Source organism: Nomia melanderi, chromosome 3, assembly GCF_051020985.1.
Source record: "Nomia melanderi isolate GNS246 chromosome 3, iyNomMela1, whole genome shotgun sequence".
NCBI lineage: Eukaryota > Metazoa > Arthropoda > Insecta > Hymenoptera > Halictidae > Nomia > Nomia melanderi.
The window spans coordinates 477,958-501,147 of record NC_135001.1 but is presented as its reverse complement, the minus strand read 5'-3'; the positions used below and the strand labels follow the sequence as shown (position 1 = coordinate 501,147).

At 37.2% G+C, this 23,190-nt stretch overlaps 1 protein-coding gene across 32 annotated transcripts in view; it reads left to right on the top strand.

Annotated features, from left to right (window-relative positions):
• Positions 1-23,190, top strand: part of Mhc (myosin heavy chain) — a 66,188-nt gene that overhangs the window by 9,485 nt on the left and 33,513 nt on the right. For 10 of the 32 annotated variants that reach the window (XM_031987842.2, XM_031987845.2, XM_031987825.2 and 7 more), the window contains 8 exons: positions 1,623-1,849; positions 2,322-2,385; positions 3,805-3,903; positions 5,304-5,407; positions 12,137-12,274; positions 12,896-13,165; positions 17,068-17,238; positions 22,590-22,769. In XM_031987842.2, the coding sequence (XP_031843702.1) occupies positions 1,623-1,849; positions 2,322-2,385; positions 3,805-3,903; positions 5,304-5,407; positions 12,137-12,274; positions 12,896-13,165; positions 17,068-17,238; positions 22,590-22,769 (1,253 nt within the window). Of the gene's footprint in view, positions 1-1,622; positions 1,850-2,321; positions 2,386-3,804; positions 3,904-5,303; positions 5,408-6,487; positions 6,592-9,771; positions 9,876-12,136; positions 12,275-12,895; positions 13,166-13,969; positions 14,141-17,067; positions 17,239-19,234; positions 19,406-20,908; positions 21,080-22,589; positions 22,770-23,190 lie in introns of all 32 variants that reach the window. The other 22 variants (XM_031987853.2, XM_031987857.2, XM_031987837.2 and 19 more) reach the window with 9 other exon arrangements.

The following is a 23,190-nucleotide window of genomic DNA, read 5'->3' as shown; positions in this document are numbered from 1 at the left end:
GTTTGGAATTGCTAAATTAATTTTTCAGTAACTTCTCAAAGAGACCTGTTAATAATTGCAAAAAGATGAACTCAGGAATGGGTCATTTTGATCCATCTGGTGGTTCTAGTGTTAATAGATAGAATAATATAGACACGTTTGAAATAATAATAACTTTATTACAAAGTAAACGTTACTTCAGTGAATTTCTACTGTTACTTCACGATATGAAGTTTATTTATTTCTAGACGTTATGGTATGAATACTAATTTTTTATTCAAAATTTTGACGCCTACCCTGGCAATAGTCTCCCATGCTGGAAACCGCGGTCCTAGGCTGACGAGACTCGAGACTGACAAGGGAAGCCGGCCAAATGTTAAATCATCGGTCGGACGTTGTTAGGCTCGACCTCCTGACACGTGAAATTCGTGTGATTCACTTCGGAAGATTTAGTGCCGGTCAGAAACGGTGTCGAAGTTCGATACAAGCACATACATCCGTTCTAAACAGATATAAATAGGCTTCGTTTTCTCAGTTTCTCTGTTTCGTGAATTGGGTCAGTACCATTGACGCATTCTTTGCCGTCGTAAATGTTCTATTCATCGAGTATTGATGATGCTTGAGGCGTTAATCAGTTCTTAACCGTGTTCGTAAATTACCTTCTTTATTGTTCAAGTTCTCCTTGTTATCGTCACGTGTTTCTTTATTTGTTGACTGTAGTCTGAACTTTGGTTAATCGAGAATTATCTGCGGGCTAATAGTGAGATTGCAAGTAATTAGTAACGAGTTAAAAGTGAACTCATGCTTCATTGATTTGGGGAAATTTATTTGGATCTTATTGATATTGTTTTTAAGCAGGGAACAGTTATAGTAGAGAATTCTTGTGGATTTTCATAATTGTTGGAAATGCATCTTTTGTTCTCCAATGAATATTTAGTCAGTTGAACTGTAAACGCAAAATTGGGCAAAGGAGTGATTATTCTTGACGATTTAACCCTAATCGTACCACGTGTTTTTCTAACTAATCATACCACGATGTGACTCAATCACTTACGAGAATAAAAGGAATGTTTAAAATGTTATTGTTTTTGTTTATAGGGTCCAAATTTTAAAAGCTCAAAGACACTCTTGAAAATGCAATATGAAATAATCAAAAAATTTCAGTAAAAACTTCAAATGTGACTCAAAGTCGCATCGTGGTCCGACTAGGGTTAAAAATCTTCCTTTCAAAGAAAAATCCCTCGATTTCGCGAGCTCTTTCTAGACAATTGTTCCATATGAAAATTATTAGTTATAAGAAGTGCTGGTAACGAACTTATTAACCCCTAGCAGTCCTATGTCGAGTCAGACCCTTTATTGCAACCTCTACCTGTTTTGACAATTTTTTCTATATTTATTTGTAGTATCACAATTATACCGTTTAAAGGTAACATTTCAATGGCTCCCAGATATTCTTGAATAAATAAATAGAGCGTTATATTAAGTTGTAATTGAATGAACTAACGTCGACGTGAACCTCAAAGTGAGAAACCAAAAGCACTTTGGACCGCAAAGAGTTAATGTCGCGAAAGGCAATGACGGAGCTCTGAGCCAAAGAATGCACTAACGACCGTTGAGTCTAATTACTCGTTTTCCGCTTACAGACAGTGAAAATCAGTCTATGTTGATCACCGGTGAGTCTGGAGCCGGAAAGACTGAGAACACGAAGAAGGTAATTGCGTACTTCGCTACTGTCGGTGCGTCGACCAAGAAAGCTGACGATGCCAACCAAAAGAAAGGTTCCCTGGAAGATCAGGTCGTACAAACCAATCCCGTACTGGAAGCGTTCGGTAATGCCAAGACCGTGCGTAACGACAACTCCTCGCGTTTCGTAAGTTTCATTTTCTATACTTGTATATGAGATTCAAACTTCTCACTGTTAACATTAGAACTATCGAGCATTTAATACTATTGATATGTAATCCCTATAAATGTTGTAACCATAGATTACTTTCGGTTTCTTCAGATATTCATTATAGTATTCAAGTGAAACTATTTATAAAATCATTTCGAATATTCAATGCCTTTAAGGTATCAATAATTGCGAAACGAGGAAACCAGTCATTTTGACTGTTACGTAGTAACAGTAGTAACGTAGTAACGTAGTGTTAATAAATGAAACATTGAAATGCTGATGATTTTCAATGAGATCAACTTATATCAACTTATAACGTAAAATATTCGAGTATCTTATTGTTATTTGATGAATTTTTCAATAATTTTAAAATAACTACTTCTAATACAATTGAATACGTTGATGACATTAAATTAATGGCTGTTTTACTGTTTTCTATGTGGAATAGGGTAAATTCATCCGTATCCACTTCGGTCCGTCTGGTAAACTGGCTGGTGCTGATATCGAGACTTGTAAGTTTCCGTTTGACCATTATTTCTAGATTTTAATAGTTTTACGAGGATTTTATGTAACACAATATTCAGTCATTCACAAAAGACTATGTACTTAAGAGATTTCATGAATACTTATTTAATTGTTAATTTAAATTAGATGAATTCTCAGAGTTTATAGTATAATATATTTAATATATTAATAATAATATATAGTATATAATATTTAATATATAATAATATATTTTATACACTTAATACACTCCTGCTAACATTATAATAACTTTCTCGATTTTACGTTTCTAATTTGTCTATTTCTCTCATATTTTCAATTACCAACTATCTGTAGATTTTTCTGATTGACTACAATCTTATAAACTAATTATTCAGTTAAATATACTGATGATGATTTTCTGCAAAATTACGCATATAATATACACTACCGTTTAAAAGTGTTTAATGACTTGTTATAAGAACAACTGTTACCGTCTTAGCGATAAAGATAGAAATTGCTGCAAGGAATTAAATAACAATGACGTGTTGTCAATTATAAAGTAATACGCGACGTTCAATTAATATTTTTTTATAGACTATGATTAGGATGAGCCATTAAATATCTTTTAAGTGATGGTTACGTGCAACATAACCATGCGTTTTATAGTAGCTTTATAGATATGTAAATGTAGATTAATAGATCCATTTAGAAAGAAACGTAGTTGGCTTCGTTTCCGTTTGCTTATGCTGATTATTTTTATAATTCAATCGTTAAGCTTACGTTTGGCTTGACTTTATACACTTTCGTGTCAGCCATGTTGCGTCATCCAAGAAGCATGTTGCATCATTACTTATTTCGAGGGCAATGCAACTACTGATCTCGAAATAACGACGGAAAAACATGTAATCGTCACATAATGCGTTACTTATTTAGCTAAAAATGACTATATTATGCGAAATTATATTATACCAAACTAAAGTACATTCAGTACAAAAGCAAACTTAAATTATTGAATTACATATTCATGACTACCATCGACATTTTATGAAAACAAAATATGGTAATCATTATTTAACATTAATATCATTTTAATGAACCATAAACGATACTTTGATTAAAGTTACAGTAATATCAAATAATGCAGGCTAATTCTTGTTTCTTCTTTTTCAATTTTCACCATTTTGTTCATGAAATATCTACATGTATCTTCACTTATCAAATGATTTTATTTCTGTGCTCCGAGTTTCTGAAGAAATTGATTATTTAATGCTTCTGAAAGAATCCTTATAAATCTCGTTACATGTTCATTGCATTTTTAAACTTTGCTTCCAAATTTCATAATAAAGACACTATGATATTGATGATTGCGCGTGAAATAGGATAAAGGACACCTTTCCCACTTCTCTCACAAGATATTTGAAAAACAAATTTCATCTGTTACATAGATCTACTCGAGAAAGCCCGTGTCATCTCCCAACAGGCTCTGGAACGTTCTTACCACATTTTCTACCAAATGATGTCCGGCTCTGTCAACGGTTTGAAGGGTAAGCATGTCGATTCCATCGTTATTAATTAACATACTACTTCAATGATATAAACGTATATAAATCTAATCGAATAATGCAAAGCATTCATTCAAACAGCGTAGTATCTGTTCAGTCCGAAAGTATGTATCGTCTATAGGCGGAGGAGAGTCATGAAGTCATCGACAAGTAATGTTTCACACTGTTCCTCGGATGAGTTACAGAATTAATTGGAGCATACTGCTAACTTAGGAGTCAGTTTCGAAGACCCAATACAAACCAGGAACTAACCAAATAATGAACTAATGAAGAATTACGTTAATTATCTTAGGATAAGTCAGGGAGAGATGACCTACTTAAAAGAACTACTACACAAATATCATTAACACTAGAATTACTAAACAGGTCAAAATTACTCGTTCCTGACTTCTTTTATCTATGATTATTAACCCATTGTAGTTGGAAGTTTTTCACTAGAAATATGTTAATATTTTCAGATGAGATAACGGCGATACTTTATGAAATTAACTCAATAAGAAATCACACGTACATTGAGGAACTATTTTATTTCAATATTTCTCAAATTGATGCGTTATATAAGGTATAATGTTAAATATCAAATGTTATAGTTTTACAGTGTTAAATCAAGTGGTGAGTGAGAGTTATTAAAGAAATTTATTTGGCAAAACGTAAATTGAATTACGAATCAGTTAAAGTCTCAATAGATGCACTTTTCGAGTTTCTATACAGAAATTTCAAGTCAATTTCAGTGTTCGGTAATTCTAGTGTTAACCCTTTGCACTCAAAAGCAAAGTCACCACTTGATTCGACATAGCAAAATTATAAAGTTTTATATATAATATTAAACATTTATGTAATGCAGCAGTACGTGGAATACTGGAAGAAAATAACTTCATAATTTATTTATTTCTCGTTAATCAGTTTCAAAGGACACCGTCTATATCTCATCGAATATTCAATGTTTCCAGTGAAAAGCTTTCGAGTGCAAGGATTAATACCTAAAAATATACATATATTCATGCAATCCAATGCAGATAAGAAAAAGAGTTAACTGCAAGATTCAATATACAAAAACTAATTAAAAACACAGATATTCAATTAAACGAGATCAAGCCATCTCGCTCGGAGTTGCCCTACTTAAATATTCTATTATTACTCGATGTAGAGGGTCAGCATTACCTAACTAAGTTAGCACTGTATCTGCAAGCTCAGCGATACTCAGACTATTTCGCAAAGGTAGCGACAGCGAGTAGGAAATGTTTGCGCCAAAGACTGCAGCGGAACCTACGTTAACACCTCGACGTCCACCAGTCCAATCCGCGAGAGTCGATTGTTGCGTGTACCCTCTTCCACCCTAATTATCAGACTTCTCACCGTTTTTTGATCCTCGTTCGATACAGAGATGTGCTGCCTGTCGAACAACATCCAAGATTACTACTTCGTCTCTCAGGGCAAGACCACAATCCCAAATGTCGATGACGGCGAGGAGTGTACTTTGACCGACGTAAGAACCTGACAATTAATGCCAGGGCTACGCATCACGTCCCCATTCTCTCTGTCTTCATTGTCTATCATCTCTCCGCTGTACTCATCGTTTTCACACCCCCAGCCCCCCTTTTTTGCGGCTTCTTTGGTTTTCCTTTTCTTGTTGGATCTTTTTGTGTCTACCAACCCCCCCCCCCCTACCACCAGCCTTTTGAGTTTGATGGTTGTCCCACCCGTTTTCTATAAAGTTTGGACGATGGTGTTTTTGGCCTTGGTGTCCCGAGGCAAAGGGAAGAATACGCCAGGACCTTTTCGTTTTGATATCCTCCCCTCGATTCTGTTCCCCAGTAGAATGAGTGTTACAAAACCTGCGTTACACCCGTGTATGTAACAACACCTTTCCACCTTTGCCAAGGTCCTTTTCAAGTACAGGACTTCCCTAAACTGATCGATTGAACCTCCTACGAATAAGCGACTAGGAGTTCATGGAACGGTACGCGAGACAACTGTACCGTGTGTTGTTTCCTTGAAGAAAGACTGTGCCCGAAAATTGTCTAAGCTCCTCGATTATTGTTTATCATCAAGCATGCTCTGCTTGTTGAAGTTCGAATATTTTACTGTTATCCTTTTGTATCTTGTTTTCTCTTTAGTTTAAATTTATATGTGGGAGGTATTTGTAATACAGTTGAATTTGAAATGGGAAATTCGAGTTTCTAAATTCCTTTGGATTAATCTATGTTAAGACTGAAAGGGTTAAATGTCAATGTACATCTATAAAATTCGCGATTATTGGAAAATTCTTAAGAAAATTGGAAGCTGGATTGAGAATCAGCACGAGGAGAAGACAATTTAAGGGAGACGGGGTCGAAAGAGTTTCGTAAAACAACTCCACGACGGATAGATAATAAACCACCCCCGAAACGACGCACCAAACGATTTTCCTGACGAATCGTCGTCCTGAAACGAAACGAGATCACCCAGGACGAGTTGGAATTTGTAAATAAACCCCGGAGGAAAGCCACTGGAAAACATGGCGTACTCACTTTGTAGGTAGTTAACGCCCGCATGTTTTTTTGTTTCCTTTGTTGGTCACCTGTAGAGATGTTGCTGCTGTCCAACAACATCCATGACTACTACTTTGTGTCGCAAGGCAAGACGACAATCCCAGGTCTCGATGATGGCGAAGAACTGTTGATTACTGATGTAAGTGCTTCCCTTTGACCGGCCAAGCACTCTACTTTGCAACGTTCAAGATTGAATTGTCCGCTTCGCGCTCGAAATCATTAAAAAAAAGGAATAACATAGAATTCATTCGAGAGCAATAGAAAACAAAATAAAATTGATCGAATACCGAATAAGTAGTAATGAGAAAAATATAAATATAAAAATATTTTTCACTTGTACAAGAGTACACGCGAGAAAATGGTCGTCGTTCGAATCCTGGACGATAGAAAGAAGAATTTTCCACATGAACAATTCCATCTTGAACACTGTGACTATCAAGTAATTCTGTCTTTCACCACTATTCCGTTGTTTCAAAAGAAACAAGACGCTCTTCGAGACGAGCCACGTTTGTTTCGTCTATCTGTAATCTCAGCGAGACATCATTTTTCACCCCACCCACGATCTTTTCATCATTGTTATGTGCAGTATCGTTTTGTTGTGTCCAGATTTTCCGCTGTTTGCCGTATCTTTTTCTCTCTGTCTCTTTTTTCTCTGTTGTCTTATCTATCTGTCTTAGCTCTCTTCGGTATGCCACTTTTCTATTAAAACGTAACCAGCTCATACTCTTCTTAACACCGCACATATCTAAACAAATATACATACACATACACGTACACATACACGTACACATACACGTACACAGAGCAATTTGGACAAGAATCACTCGAACAGAAAACTTGTCGTCTCTGCTTTTCAATCTATGATCTCATACTTTCTTCTGTTTCTCTCTTCCTTGGTTTTCTTTCTTCCTTCTCTATCGCTCTTTCTTTCTCTTCACTTCTCTCTCTCTCTCTCTCTATCTCTCTCTTTCTCTCTTTCTCTCTTTCAGCATTTACCTGTCGCAAATAATCTGCCATTTGTTGTTCTTTTCTTGTTCACGTGCGTCACATTGCAATCCCTCAGGATTTCCAATAATCATTACAATCAAAATTGAATACTATTATAAAACTCTACAGCAACGATAGACCTCACTAGAAAAATGTCAGTGCTGATGTACGATATATCATACTATCACACGATAAGACACAGTGTCCGAAATCCACGGTGATTGCAAAGTGATACGCTTCAACGATATAGTCGCTCGTAAAGCAGCCAGAGCTTATACCGAGCAAAATAATGCAGAATTAACCCTACTGAGCAACCGGATCGGGGACTATTGGTACATTAGCCAGGGTAAGACCAGAATTCCTGGAGTCAACGACGCCGACGACATGGAGGAGACGGACGTAAGTCCAATCCCAGGGTGCGTTTGAGGCCTCGGTTCACTTTCGACTACCTTGCCAACCGTTTGGTCCCATAAACCAATCAAAATCACCGAAGCAAACGTCATTCATCGTTCCACTTGTTTACTAGTTACAAAGAAAACATCCCTTCGAAGTTGTCTTGGACGATTCGTTTCGTGGTTAACGTGTTATCGAATTGTACAAGACAGTTTCTGCTTTGTGAAATGAATAATTGAACGGTAGTGGAAAGATGGCACCGAGGTTTTCGCAACCCCCTCGCGCCCCGCCTGCGAAAGCTTCCTGCCGCCGCAATCGGGATGCGGGGGGATTGGGGGATGAAACGAGTGTAGTTTACATCTCGACACGCAAAAATTTGACTCGAGGAAAACAAGCCCCCAGGGTACCCGCTCCCCGATCAGCTCCGACTTACCAACCATTTTTTTTATCTGCGCCAGCAAACTCGCCGCGCATCCGCTGCAGCTCGACAGAATTAACCCTTAGCAGTCCTGTGTCGAGTCAGACTCGACATCAGATTTTATTGCAACGTCTACTTGTTTTAGGAATGTTTTCTATTGTTCATTTATAGTCACACAGTTGTACCATTGAATGGTACCATTTGATTCCTAATTATTCTTTAATGAATAATCGGAGCGTTATGTTAAGTTGTAATTGAATGATAATGTCGGTGTGAAGCTTAACCCCTTGCTCTATGATTTACTTCTCTGCTACGATCAACTACTTTGTCATTGATGATTCGTTGAGAAAACAGACAAAATTAGAGGCATATTCTATATGAATCTTTCCTGTAAAGTGTAATAATTGATAATAGAATAATATTGCAACATTTGCTACTTTAATTCTCTTTGAAATTTGCATCATGTGTCTGACACGTTATTGTAAGGCAAGGGGTGAAAGCAACATGCCAAGAGCACTTCAGACCGCAAAGGGTTAACGCATTCGGGACCGGAGACGTAGTTCTAAGTCGTTCGAGATTCTTTAGCTGAATACCGTGATCTTAATAATATGTGACTTAATGTTCTTCATTGTTTACCAACGAACTGGCAATGTAATCGACGTTACGTGAAATTGTCTATTTTTAGCAACTAAGGCAGTTTGCAATCAATTCATTATTTTCTTTTTATCGGATTATATGCAAATGCGGTGACAGAACACTCTCTGTGTTCCTCCGAATTTCGTGAAATTGTGTACTAGTCATTTTGGCAATTCAGTGATCTAACTTGGCTGCTGCTGGCGCTTTAAAACTTTGATTTCGGTATACTGTTGGCGTCCATAAAATGCCGTTAACTATAATTGCGGCAAAGCTCGCTTAGATTTGACGCAAATAAATTCTAATTCAACAATTACACCTTCAATGATATATTATAGCACGTCGTTTCACGTTTTTTACAATGGTTACTCAACACGTTAAATGTCATGTCAGTCACCGATGACTGACGCTTCTGAACTACTTGAAAATAATTGTGACATACAAAATAATCGATGTCGAGTCAAAATGTTTAATAACGTAACTAAGTTGACAGTGGTGTAATGCAAAGATTGCAACGCCAAATAGTGAATAATTGTTGCTAAAAAGGATAACTGTACAGAAAATAGTCAAAATTTCGAAATTCGCCAAATTCGCCAATACTTTCGGTATTCAGCTGTAGAATGGGCATTGTCTTGGAGAATTATCTACGATCGCTAATGTGTTAACAGATCTTGATACACGGATTTTAACTGTTATCGATTTGACCCATGTATTTAGCATTGTTTAGGCTGAGGTTTAGGGAGATCTTTAGGTCCAGAGACTGGAGGATCATTGAAACATTCGGCACCGAGGACAGGGAATTTCTATCGGCCTCGTGAACGTCGATTGTTATTTAGTCTCGCACGGTATCGTTGCGCTGTAACCTGTTTTCTTTGAAATGCTTCGCAGAACAATGTTTCTTGTCCAACAACATATACGACTATAACAACGTGTCCCAAGGAAAAATCACGATCCCCAACGTCGACGACGGCGAGGAATGTCTGCTGACGGACGTAAGTCCTAGAGAAATGGATTCGTAGATCCACGTGTCTCCAGACTCCGTATTTTTACGCTCGTACCCTTTCACCTTTCACTGTGTACCTTGTTATAAGTAGAATTCTATCTCGCCCTCTTTACAGGCTCGAACACGATCGACACTGATCGGGTATCCAACGGTTTTCCCCTAAATGCGGACTGAATTTGTAAATAGTAACGAACTATCATTGATACAGATATGTACGTTGAATTTCAATTTCAATTTGTGACAAAGTTCCATTTTCATGGACATCTAATGCAAATGTTTACTCTTATCTTGATACTTTCACTTCAGATTTGAATTTCACTGTAGAGAATTATCAATGTTTTGTTTTAGTTAATTTTAGTTTTTAATTTGAATTATCGTTCAAAAAGTCTAATTTCGAATGTTTCGTTTGAGTTTTATATTCAAGCTGATGGGTAACTTGAGCTGCTAAATTTCTTCGATCTAGCAAGGAACGAACTCATGAAGTAATATCTGTCGTTACTATTTACTCGTTGGGACTCCATGTACATAGACATTGAAACTCCGACTTTCTTTATCGTTTCACTCTTCCCTGTATCCATTTGGTTAATCCAACTTTTAACCTGGAACTACAGTCTCTTAGAAGAGACTACAACTCACCAAATTCCAAGTACATAAGCAAGAAACAGAGGGTTGCAACAACATTTTATACTGAACTCTGATCTACCATAGAAAATTCTTATAGATCAATCTCATAAAAATCATTGACTACGTTCCTTATATTCATTCACCAAAAGCAATCGTAACTGAACAAATTTATACATAATACCCAAAACCCTCGTTTATTGTTTTCAGTATATACGTCCACAATTTGGTAGTAGTCCTCTAAGACTATCCAAGAATAATTACCCAAGAATAATTCAAGCCAATTGTCTGACACTTTGAAGTACTTACCACATCGGTTTCTAACTTCATTTCAGTCACTTCAATGATCAATATCAATTCGATCACTTCACATGAAATGATCAATATAAATTCAATCACTTTGCTCACGTGAAATGATCAATATCAATTCGATCACTTTATTCGCATGAAATGATCGATATCAATTCGATCACTCTATTCGCATGAAATGATCAATATCAACCAAAAAACGGTCGTTTATTCCAAAACAAATCAATTGCTAACAAAACGAATCTACCCCGATTCCAAAGAAGTGTCAGTCGATAGGTGATCCCCCAGACGACACAACGAGAGATTTCCCACGAAGAATTTGTACGGTAGTGATTTCACCTCCATTTCCCGGTAGATTTGGGAAACTTGGTATTCTCATTGGCTCGCTTGTGACAAGGGGCAGCCTCGAGATGAAAATTCTCGTCGCTCGGTCAGACTTCGGTCCAGAGGTGCGGTTCGATTCCTGCTGCAACCTCGAATTGCCCGTGAAACCGTGGTGGACGATAGCGCCGAGCCCGAAGGACGCGTTCCTCTTCGGGCAGCCTCGCCAGAGGATGCGAGCGAGAACTGATTTTTGATGATCCCACGTTTACAGTAACGAAGGAGGCCATCGCTGTGCTAAGGCGATTGGAACACAAAGGATCGTCGATCCTCCTTCGTCGTTTTCTCGGGATCCCTGATTTTTCATCCACCCTCTTCGTCTCTGTCAGTTTTGTACAACTCTCTATTTTTGTCGCCCGGTGTCTGAACGCGGATTTTAAGAGACGTAGCCACGTGATACGAATATCGCTTTCGCTTTTGAGCTTCCCTTTTTGTGTTTAAAAAAGAAACGCCGGCTACTTGCAGCTTCTACAGCGAACAAGGCTTGGCGTCCAAATTGACAAGCTTGCGGCCTGAATTCGAAAACGATGCGATTTTGCTTAGCCGTAGCGTTCCCGAGATGTTATCAGTTATTCTGTTCATTCTCGTGGACCGTTCATTGCGATAGTCCCTTGGAAATGAAAAGATCACCGAAGGACAAGCCCGCTTTTTCGCTTCAGTTTCATTGCTACCTGTGTCGTCTTTGTGTGCTTCCTCCAATAACGATCGAGCATTCTCATGAATAACGATTCACGAGCGTACCAGAAGTGTCTTCCGAAGCTTGTATCGTAGTTGTGTATTGGCGGTCGCTTCGTTTTTTATGGGTACATTGGTTTCCTGCGTGACGTTCGGTCGCAGGCGAACGAAGCGGTCGCTTTGATAGACATCTTCCTGCTGACGAATCGCTTCTGGTACGAAAGACTGTAGTATGGTTGCTGATTGTTCGTTTTGTGATAATAGCAAGCCTTCGATGTGCTGGGATTCACCCAGGAGGAGAAGAACGACATCTACAAAATCACCGCCGCTGTCATGCACATGGGTGGCATGAAGTTCAAGCAAAGGGGTCGTGAGGAACAGGCTGAAGCCGATGGCACTGAGGTAATTAGCGTTTCCTGCGGCGTTCCTGTTCGGAAATAAGTCATTTGGTCGGAAACTTTGATCCTTGGATTTTTAGTCGATCGGTGACTTTTCTGGCCGTTTCTGTGCCATTTTATTTCCTTTCAGTTTTTTGTAATTTTTTTATTCGTCCTTTACGTTACAATCCTTGATTCTCAGATCATTTTTTCCCCTTTCAGTTTCTTGTAGTTTATTTCATTGCTCTTTTACGTTAAAATCTTCTCTTTTCACGTGTTCACACACTTCTGATTAAAAAGAAAGTTAATCTGAGAGTTAATCCATTTCACCCATTTGAGACAGATTACACACCGGCAGTGTAATGCGTTTCCAAAATAATTGCACACCGCGTGTGATTATGAATCTCAATTACCATTTAGTACTGAATCTACCTTACTTCACCAGTTAGTAGTAAAACTTATTGGTGTGCACGAATCAGAACTAAAAAGAATAACCTACGATCAACACCGGGATTATAAAAAATCGCGAGTAATGATGGAAACAGTGATTTCGTCTTTGAAGGAAATCCTGGTCTCGAATGGGTTCAGTGATTTTGACGAATGTCCATGTGTCCCCTTTTACAAATTATTCAAATGATCACCGTAGGAAGGTGAACGAGTCGCCAAGTTGCTCGGTTGCGACTGTGCCGACCTTTACAAGAACTTGTTGAAACCAAGGATCAAGGTCGGTAACGAGTTCGTGACACAAGGTCGTAACAAGGATCAAGTAGCGTACTCCGTGGGCGCCATGTCGAAGGCCATGTTCGACAGGCTGTTCAAATGGCTGGTGAAGAAGTGTAACGAGACCCTGGATACCAAACAGAAGAGACAGCACTTCATTGGTGTACTGGATATTGCCGGTTTTGAGATCTTCGACGTAAGTTTCCTCTTATAAACTCTGATCGATACTTACCTTCATATCGATCATCGTTGGCGATTCGTTTGACACGAAGAATTTTGGTTTTCTGAGGAACACTGTCTTGCAGGGACTATAGTATATTTTAATAGTTACTTAATAGCTACTGATATACTATAGTATTGTATATACTTTAGTCTTCTAATTAAGACTAAAGAGTCTTACTTTCTTCTTCAATTTAAACGTCTGTATCCCCAATTATTGAATGTTTCAATAATACTTTAAAATTACATTCTTAATAGACAGAATTATAAGAATGCAAAACAGGTTACAACTTGAATTATAATAAATTAGTTTCCAGTACAGATGTTTCATACGTAATCCATGAAATAGCTGCAATGCATTTGACCAAACAGAGCAAGCAATCGCCAACGTGATTCACAGATATATATATATATATATAAATGACACGAACACAAATACGCGAAACAACTAGTACCATAATACTATTGAGACACAACATAATATTAAGAACGAATAACTGATGAATTATTTCTTTTCCATGTTAGTTAAGAGGAATTGAAGATATAATTCTCTAAACATTAAGGGATTGTTAGTGAAACTATTTTCCACGAAATTACTTACAAGCGAAACTTAGGCAACTCTGCCACATTCGCCACTTGCCACACAATGGTTCTTCACGAAATGTGAAACACACGTAGGACCCTCAAAATTTCTCCATTTGTCGCTTGTCATTACATTCTCTTGCACTTGAGATCAGCACAAACTGTGATCGAACACTTTACACATCATTTCATTCTTCAGTATAACGGCTTCGAGCAACTTTGCATCAACTTCACCAATGAGAAACTACAACAATTCTTCAACCACCACATGTTTGTCCTCGAGCAAGAGGAATATAAGAAAGAGGGTATCGTCTGGCAGTTCATTGACTTCGGAATGGACTTGGCCGCTTGTATCGAACTGATTGAGAAGGTAGCCACGTGTAGAGACACCTGACAAACTCTGATTTGTTTAGTTAGCCCCATGGAAGATTGCCCCCTTGTCTTGTCTTACGTTTCGTCTGTGATCTTGTTAAGAGATCACAAAAACATTCCTTAATTATTATTTCATCTCATTAGTAGATACATCCAGTGTATCTAGCATTTACAAATGTTACCCTGAATGGAAACCCTAAAATTTTCTTTTTCTACAACTAGGCGATGTTTTGTTGAATCAAGAATGGATTGAATCTGCTCTTGGATTTTTTATAGTGTCCCAAAGTTGTTCTTTTTAGAGGTTGAATGACATTTTGTTATCCCAAGATTGTATTGAATTTGTCCTTAGATATTTTGTAGTGTCCCAAAGATCTCTTTTTTATTAGACGAATGACGTTTTGATGTCCAAGAATGTATTGAATTTGTCCTTACATATTTTGAAGTACCCCAAAGTTCTCTTTTCTATTAGATGAATGATGACCTTCCAAACTGTGCTGAGTTCGTTGTTACACCTTTTTAAGTGCCCCAAAGTTGTCTGGTCATAGTTACCCTCTTTTATAGTCTTTTAATGCGAATGTACATACCATCTTCAATACTGTATAATTGTTTTTACCCAAAGTTCCCCAGTGATACAATGTTTTCGACTACTCCTCACATTCTGAACGAGTTCCAGCCAATCTTCATGGATTAAATTAGTATACACCCTCAATATCATGTCGAAATAGAGAAGCCTTAGCAAATCCAGTATTCTGTAGCACCCAACATTTTCACGTAAATTTCACCTTTGGATTCTTCATACACTCTGCGAAGAGTGCATGGATCTTCATTGCAGAGAACATTCCCCCTTTCGATTCTGTAGACACCTTATGCATGGATCTTCATCGTAAGAAATACTCTCAAGTTTTCTCATAGCTCCCAATGCTACACGAACAGTATAACCTCTCTTTCATACACAGCCAGTGTCGCCTAAAATCTGACACTCTAGTAATCGCAATTTGTTTTCTTTCCATTGCTCTTATTGCAGAGTCCAGTTTCCAAATCACTCACAATAGAAAGCAACGTAGAACTACAAATATTACGATTATTAAAATGTTCAGTTTTTAAGCGTCGCTAGCTGCGTACATGTATACACATATCGAGGAATCCCTTTGACCTCGCACACGGTCCATAAATAGTGGCATCCACGTGAGAAGAAAACACTGGTAAGCAATCATTGAATCGTCGTTGGAAACCACTTTTTCACTTTTATCTCCTCTCACGTTCCTTTCGGAAAATGTCAAAACAGTGGACCTCACGCTGCAAGTAGCGCAGTGTAGATTGAAGTTGTTGGTAGTTGGTTGAATAACATTCGAAGAACCTTGTATATTTTCAACTGTCCAGTAACGAACGGGACGGTAAGCACTGTACGGATCGTTCGAGGGCGATTGGTCCAGTAGATACTTACAAGTAGACTAATATATTAGAGACTGAGTGTTTGTAAACGTGTTGGGTAGAACACGTACGAAAGATATACCGCAGACTCGAAGCGTCGTGTGAAACGATACAGAGATAATGTTTCGTCTTTGTTTTACGCGGACGTTCACATGATCTTTCGTACTTGCGTTCAACTATCTGCAACGAACGTTGGAATACAATGTACTCGAAGTTTTTTATTACGAGTTGTATCGTTGATTTGATATATTAATATAAATTAACTGAAACAAAATTCCTGCGACCAATTGAATTTGATTTAACACGTTTAGATAGCATTATTTGTAATATAAAAATATTTGCAAATAATGATCGTTTAATTGACTGAGTTATAATTCGATTTGGGTGGGTCATCGGTGACCCCCACGGCATTCAACGTGTTAATGAAAGAATTGTATTCTAACTGTTATTTTGTATGGTGCGCATTTATATTCCACTATGGTGCAGATATTCGAACGTTCCTCGACACTACGTCATTGTCTACCCAACAACAATGTAGAACTTGTTGTTAGGTTTGCATATATTTTAGACGGTTTCTTGCAAACGAAAATAATCTTTGAAGGACTCAAGATTTATTGAGTGAAGTGTTTTGTAGAAATTTGGAGCACACTGTCAAAGACTTTCGACTTAATCCTGTCGCCTTTTGATTATCAAATCATGAAATTATAAAATTCTTTAACCCTCTATGGACCGAATTTTTGTTCATGATTATAACGAAATCTATACAGTACAAAATTAATAAATATCCACATACGAATACGAATTAACAATGTATCCAATAGTTTCAATAATTTCATCAAACGAACATATATTGTAACTTTCAACTTGCAATGACGAACTTTCACGCCTGAGCGTGTAAAAGTTTAAATCAACCGATTGCTTCATTTTATTCACCACTTTGATTAAAATGAAACAAATCAACATAGTCCTACAGAGGGTTAATTTGAAATACATTGTAGTTAAATTATTTTATTACCATTATTTTCATTGAAACATTGATTATTCTCTACAAATCTCTATAACCTCATTTAATTTCTATTTCACAAATTCTCCTCTAAAAATCTGTGAATCATTACAACTTTCCGAAGAATATCAGTCATGGCGATAGGATTAAAGAAAGCGATTGTGATTAATGTAGATGGATTGCTGTAAAAGAGCACACATGATGCATCTCCATTATCATTACGCACTGGCAGACCAGCGTGTACTGTACATGCACACCTTGTTTCCCGAAACCGGCACGCTGCCGGTCGCCAAAGACAAAAGGGGATCGTGTTTTTGTATTCCAGTAGATTTGAGCAAAGTAAAAAAAAAAAGAAAGAAAGAAGGAAAGCAAAAAAAAAAAGGAAAAGAAAATAATGGAAAAGGTCACGGAAACAAAAGCACAAAACAGGCTGGACCTGATAGATTAACGAGAAAAGGATGCAGCTTACGATACTATTGTTGCTCGAACAGTTCAACAGCTTCGAGCAGCTCTGCATCAACTTCACGAATGAGAAGCTTCAGCAATTCTTCAACCATCATATGTTCGTCCTCGAACAAGAGGAGTACACGAAGGAGGGCATTCAATGGGAGTTCATTGACTTTGGCATGGATCTCCTCGCGTGTATAGAATTGATCGAGAAGGTACAACATGCTAAAAGACGAATGAAATCGGTCAAATGGCGAACACAGATCCATCTGTCGGATCCAGCCATGAATTTTTTCGGAGAAAGCAAAAGCAGACGACGAGCACCGGCGGTTGCTCCGTCGATAACGGATCGGTGACAGGACCACCAACGATCCACGCGTGCAGCAAACGCAATTATCTTAACGCTTCTGTTACAACACAAACGCCAGTAACGATCGTCCACTGTTTTCATTGGATTGGCAGTAACCAATCTTAAATTGATTTTTTTACATCGTGAACTTTTGTCTCATTTTGTTATTGTCCTTTTTTTCTGCTCGGCCGTGTGGTTTCGCGTTTCAGTGAGAAGCAAAGCAGCACATCGTCTCGCTTAGGCAACTTCAGTTCATCGCTCTGTTCGCATAATCCAATCCTGAGTTTTTTCTTGACGTTAGTCGATCGTCGTTGCCTACAAATTTCCTTCTAGCAACTTCGAACATGAGAACACTTTGCCGGTGTACACGATGAATATTATAACCTCGTTTGAGGAATAGAGAATATAGCTGGTACTTTTCAATCGTATGATTCAATGTCTCTATGGTCGTATTTCCGTTAGATTTGTGAATTTGAAGTTTAATGACTTCCCGCGTTTGCAATACGTACGGCTATTAAACTTGTTCACCTGACTTCGAGCGTTACTTAACACTATTTCTACCGATATCAAAGAACACCGTAGGAAATTTTCACTTAAAATTATTTTTTAAGTTTAGTCATTTTTCCTGAATTCAATTTTGGACATTTCCTGTAGTTAATGTTAATTGTTTTTGGAACAGTCGAAAATTCAATTAAGACACGACTAAACTAGGAAAATAATTTCCAATTAAAATTTCAGAAGACACCTTCGGTAGAAGTAGTGTTAAACAGTTTTTTAATGAAATTTGTTACTATATCAAATTGTATATTTCTTTATATCTTTCTGTCAGATCAAGTTCTTTTTACTAGTAACTTTTCAATATATAACACATACATATTTATAGTCAAAATTTTTCAAAATCTTTCCATATTATTACATATAAATATATAATCGGTCTCTTCAGTCTTGGATTCGACCTAACCCCTTGGCCTATGATTTCTTTCTAAACTCTGATCGGTACAGCTATTTTGTCATTAATAATTTATTGGAAAAACAGAAAAATTCTAAGCATATGTTATGCCTATATTTCCTTTTAAGTATAACAGTTGATTTTAGAGGAATAATATTCACTTTGAATTCGAATAAACTGAGTACACCTTTACTAAATTCAGTTCACGTAAAAACTACCGCATAAATAGTGTTCCAATTGACCGCGTAAATTGAGGGTCAACTGTAATATATATATATATATATATATATATATATATATATATATATATATATATATATATATATATATATATTTAAATCTATATATATTTTTGTTTTTAACATGATTCAACAAATATATATATATTTGTTGAATCATGTTAAAAATCTTCATCACGAGTCTCATTCGTTGTAGGACAAGGGGTTAATTCAAATTATTCTATTCTTCGAGTTTATCGGTAAAGCTTCAATTCACTTAAAGACAATATCAGGTCTACAAGAATTAATGGAAAATAAATGACTAGCCCTTAAGACACAGAACGTTGAATCGTCACGAAAAGAAATATCAAACAAACTATGCCCAACTCTAAATCACTCGAAACACCATTGAAACAACTCGACACACACTGCACCACGATCAATTCAACCACCGACCACACGCCAGACCACACTTAACCTCAAAAAGGACTCAGACAAGAACCAGGCCAGCGAACCAATGAACGAACGAACCAAAATCAATCAATCAACCGAAAAACCACCAGAGTTCGTCGTTACTGATCGTTCTTTTCTTCCCTTGTTCTTTTTTTTCTCTGTTCTCTCTCACCTGTGTGTCTCTCCTTGTGCCTCTCTTCGTCCCACGCACGAAAATCTGCGCGCGCGATTCTGCGCAACAGTATAACGGCTTCGAGCAACTTTGCATCAACTTCACCAATGAGAAACTACAACAATTCTTCAACCACCACATGTTCGTACTCGAACAAGAGGAATACAAAAAGGAGGGCATCGATTGGGAGTTCATTGACTTCGGCATGGACTTGGCCGCTTGTATCGAACTGATTGAGAAGGTATAATCCACGATTTTCTCAAATTCCGAAGTGAAACGAACGAACACGTGACAAACTTGATCGATGGATGACGGTCGACGAGCCTGGTCAACGGACATGATGTTTTTGTCGAGAGAGAGAAAGAGAGAGAGAGAGAGAGAGAGAGAGAGAAAGAGCTTCTTTGACCGAGAATGGAATCTGAACCTCCTGTTATGGTCAAACGGCATTGCGATGGTAGATTATTGGCACAGTTTTTGTGTACGCTTACCACCCCTCCAGTTTTACCATTTATTATTGACGCTACTTTGTTGTCTTTCATTGTTGCAATCCCAAGTGCATCACACAACCGACACGTCTGAGACCCCAGTGTTTTTCGTCTCTCATCACCTTGCATCATCTATTTTTCTGTCTTTTTATTTCTTTCTTTGTTTATCCCTGCAACGGCACCGATGTCGTGTCTGGTACTCTAGTCTATCTCTGAACTGATTCATTTTAATCATCCGTAACGGTGAACAATGTTCGTTAAGCACGGTTCACGAGTGTTCCTTGAGTATTTTTTTTTCATTTTATTTGATGGTTGCGAATAAAAGGGATATTGGTTGGGACGGTTAATGGGGACTGAAAAAGGAATTGGAATTTGTAATGTAATGGGAATGGTAAAAATGATGTATGGGAGAGGGTTTGTCTAATGGAATTTTGGGGTCAGATGTTCGTTGGAACCGAGCTTAAAGATTCTACCTTAATATTTGATGTCACGTAACTTCCAGTAATCCAAGAGACTATTTATTATCCTTTTTATTTAAGTGATTGATGATTGATCCTTCGGGATCAGAGTTTATTTTCTGCTAGGAAACGAAAGTTTATTGATAGCAATTTAGTACGTTAAATCAATGAACTTTTGTATTCTTTATTAATGTTTACTGAGTAATCCATATTTATGAATGTCTCCTCCCTTGTATTGTATGTTCCTCGAGATGCTTCGAATGCAAGTGAAGAGACAAGTTTTATTTTTGTGATTGAAGCGTTGTTCAATTTTGAGATGTTAAACTTTCTAAAGTATTCAGTGTCAAAGCACCTAACTTTGCTAAATATTACATTTCGAAGTATTATACTTTGCAAATAATTACATTTCGAAGTACTAAACTTTGCAAAGTATTACATTTCGAAGTACCAACCATTGCAAAGAATTAGATTTCGAAGTACCAAACTTCACAAAGTATCAACTTCCGAAATATGAAAACGTTTCAAATCATTCGAACCACTAATCTTCACAAATTACGAAATTTCGAAGTGTCCACGAACGAAACAATCCTACAGGACACGTAACTGGAAACTTTGTGTTCTGTTAACAAACGTACAACACCCTCTTATACTGTTGCTCTACGAGAAACGGAGCAACAGCGATTTCTATTACAACCCTAATCATAATACCTATCTCATTTCTAATATAAGCAGCATTAATGACGGCTGTCTTTCGCCTCTGTTTTCTGTTCCGTTGCTTTTACCCTCCTTGGTAACGAGCAGTTCAACAGTTTTGAACAACTCTGCATCAACTTCACCAATGAAAAGCTTCAGCAATTCTTCAACCACCATATGTTCATTCTCGAACAAGAGGAATACAAACGCGAAGGGATCGAGTGGACGTTCATTGACTTTGGCATGGATCTACAGCAGACGATCGATCTGATCGAGAAGGTACTGTCAAGCCGTGGCATGAAACACCAGGAATGACCGGAAGCCGACGGCTTTCTTCGCCATAGAATCGCTGCGAAACAGAAGGACTACAATTACGGACGACGTTTCGACAACACAGCAACGATTAGCATAATAACATTCTTCTACTCTTTAAATGCTTGATTTTAACTAGCCTCCCCTTCAAGCTAAAATATTAATGTTTGCATTCCTATCCATTGATACTTTAATCGATGTCCTGTTAGGTTCATATATTTTTTTCACATTTGTTTTTCCAAACCATCCAATGGTGGTAGAAAATTAACGTCTGGACCAAAGTAGATGAATTCAAATTACTTTTCATTATATATTTCATGGTAAACAATGTCGTTAATATTGTTCATGTGTTTATCAAGTTGTTTATCATTTTTAATTGATCTGCCTTTAGCTCAGATCATTTAGATCAAATTAAAATTACATTCCAGAGTATATTTCATAGTTAGAAATGTCATTAATATTTTTCATACGTTTATCAAGTTGTTTATCAGTTTGAATTCATTTGACTTTGGCTCAGATGGTATCCTTTTCCTAGAAACGTTAAATATGTTAGAAAAGTGAACCCACGTGGGACACCTTGAAGCTTCCTGTAGGTCACATTCCCTTTTTGTTGATGCATGTCGATCATACAATTAGTACAAAGAGGTTTGTATGAAATCCATGAAGAAGGAAGTGTTATGAACATGTGAGCGTCATTTGCTTCGAACAAATGAGATCATGGAATGGAAGGATATTGAAGATTTTTCATGTATCAGTCGAGCACGGTAATGTGTTGGTTCACGAGCTTGCTATGTACCGCGCCTGCATGTAAATGTGTTTCTGTATGTGTTTTCTTAGAATAGTGAAATGAATCAGGGATAAAAAGTGTTTGATAGATCAAATAGAACAAATGAACGTTCTTCTCTAATAAGAGTTACCAGTCTAAAAATATGAAAAATAAATAGTAAAAGTATTAAAAAATGAATATATAAATTTCAAACAGATCTATCAATTCACTATTTTTTATCCTGAAGCTTTGTTCCATTTTCAGGAATATGCTTCTGAAGTCTTTAAGTGATCTTTAATCAGATCACACGTATTAAATATCTATGTTAAAATGAAAATTTGATAGTAACGTTTGTTCATTGGAAAAACAAGTTCGATGCTTATCTAAACCTGTCTCACAGGTTATAATTGAATATAATGTTTCATGATAAATTCAACTCCATTTTAACGAGTATAATCTTTGAACCGTCCAGAAAGTAATAATGATCAATATAACAAATTGCAAAACAGAATATTCAATGAACTGGTACACTGAATTCTTCATTTTCATTGGAAGTGATTTATCAAAAATTTCAAAGATTTTGTAAAGTGTGTTTCAGAGAAAACACGTTTCTCATGGTTTTAATTACGACAGAGAACGTTACTCTCAGAGAATAATACTTTTCCACGAACAGCACAGAAGCTAACGTAGTTTCTCAATTCCCAACAATAGCCTATGGGTATCCTGTCCATCCTTGAAGAAGAATCTATGTTCCCGAAAGCCACCGACAAGACCTTCGAGGAGAAATTGAACAACAACCATCTCGGCAAGAGTCCTAACTACTTGAAACCCAAACCACCGAAGCCAGGCCAGCAAGCAGCTCACTTCGCTATCGGCCATTATGCCGGAAACGTACGTTTCAAACCGTTTCGTACTTAATCTTTTCAGTCTGTATCTTCTTTGCCCAACTGACAAAGTGAAAATGGTTAATTGTAGATGCAAATACCGTCATTCATTGTTCTCTTAACTTTAAACTCATGTTTCCGAGAAAATGTAGACTTCACCAATTCTGAAAATGACACAAACATTTCTTCCAGAAGATTCTATGGATCCTCTGGAACAAGATAACGCACGTTCTCGTGGCACTGTAAACTGAATAATTAATTTACAAAATAATTCTGTAATTCTAATTCAAGCATTTGCGCAGATGCCACAATGAACACAAGAATTATTTTGGAAACACAAACTTTCTGTTGGATTCAGAAAGTTGATACTGATGCGACATTTTACTCACAAGTGTGATTCTTTGTCAATATTTTTCAAATAGATTATC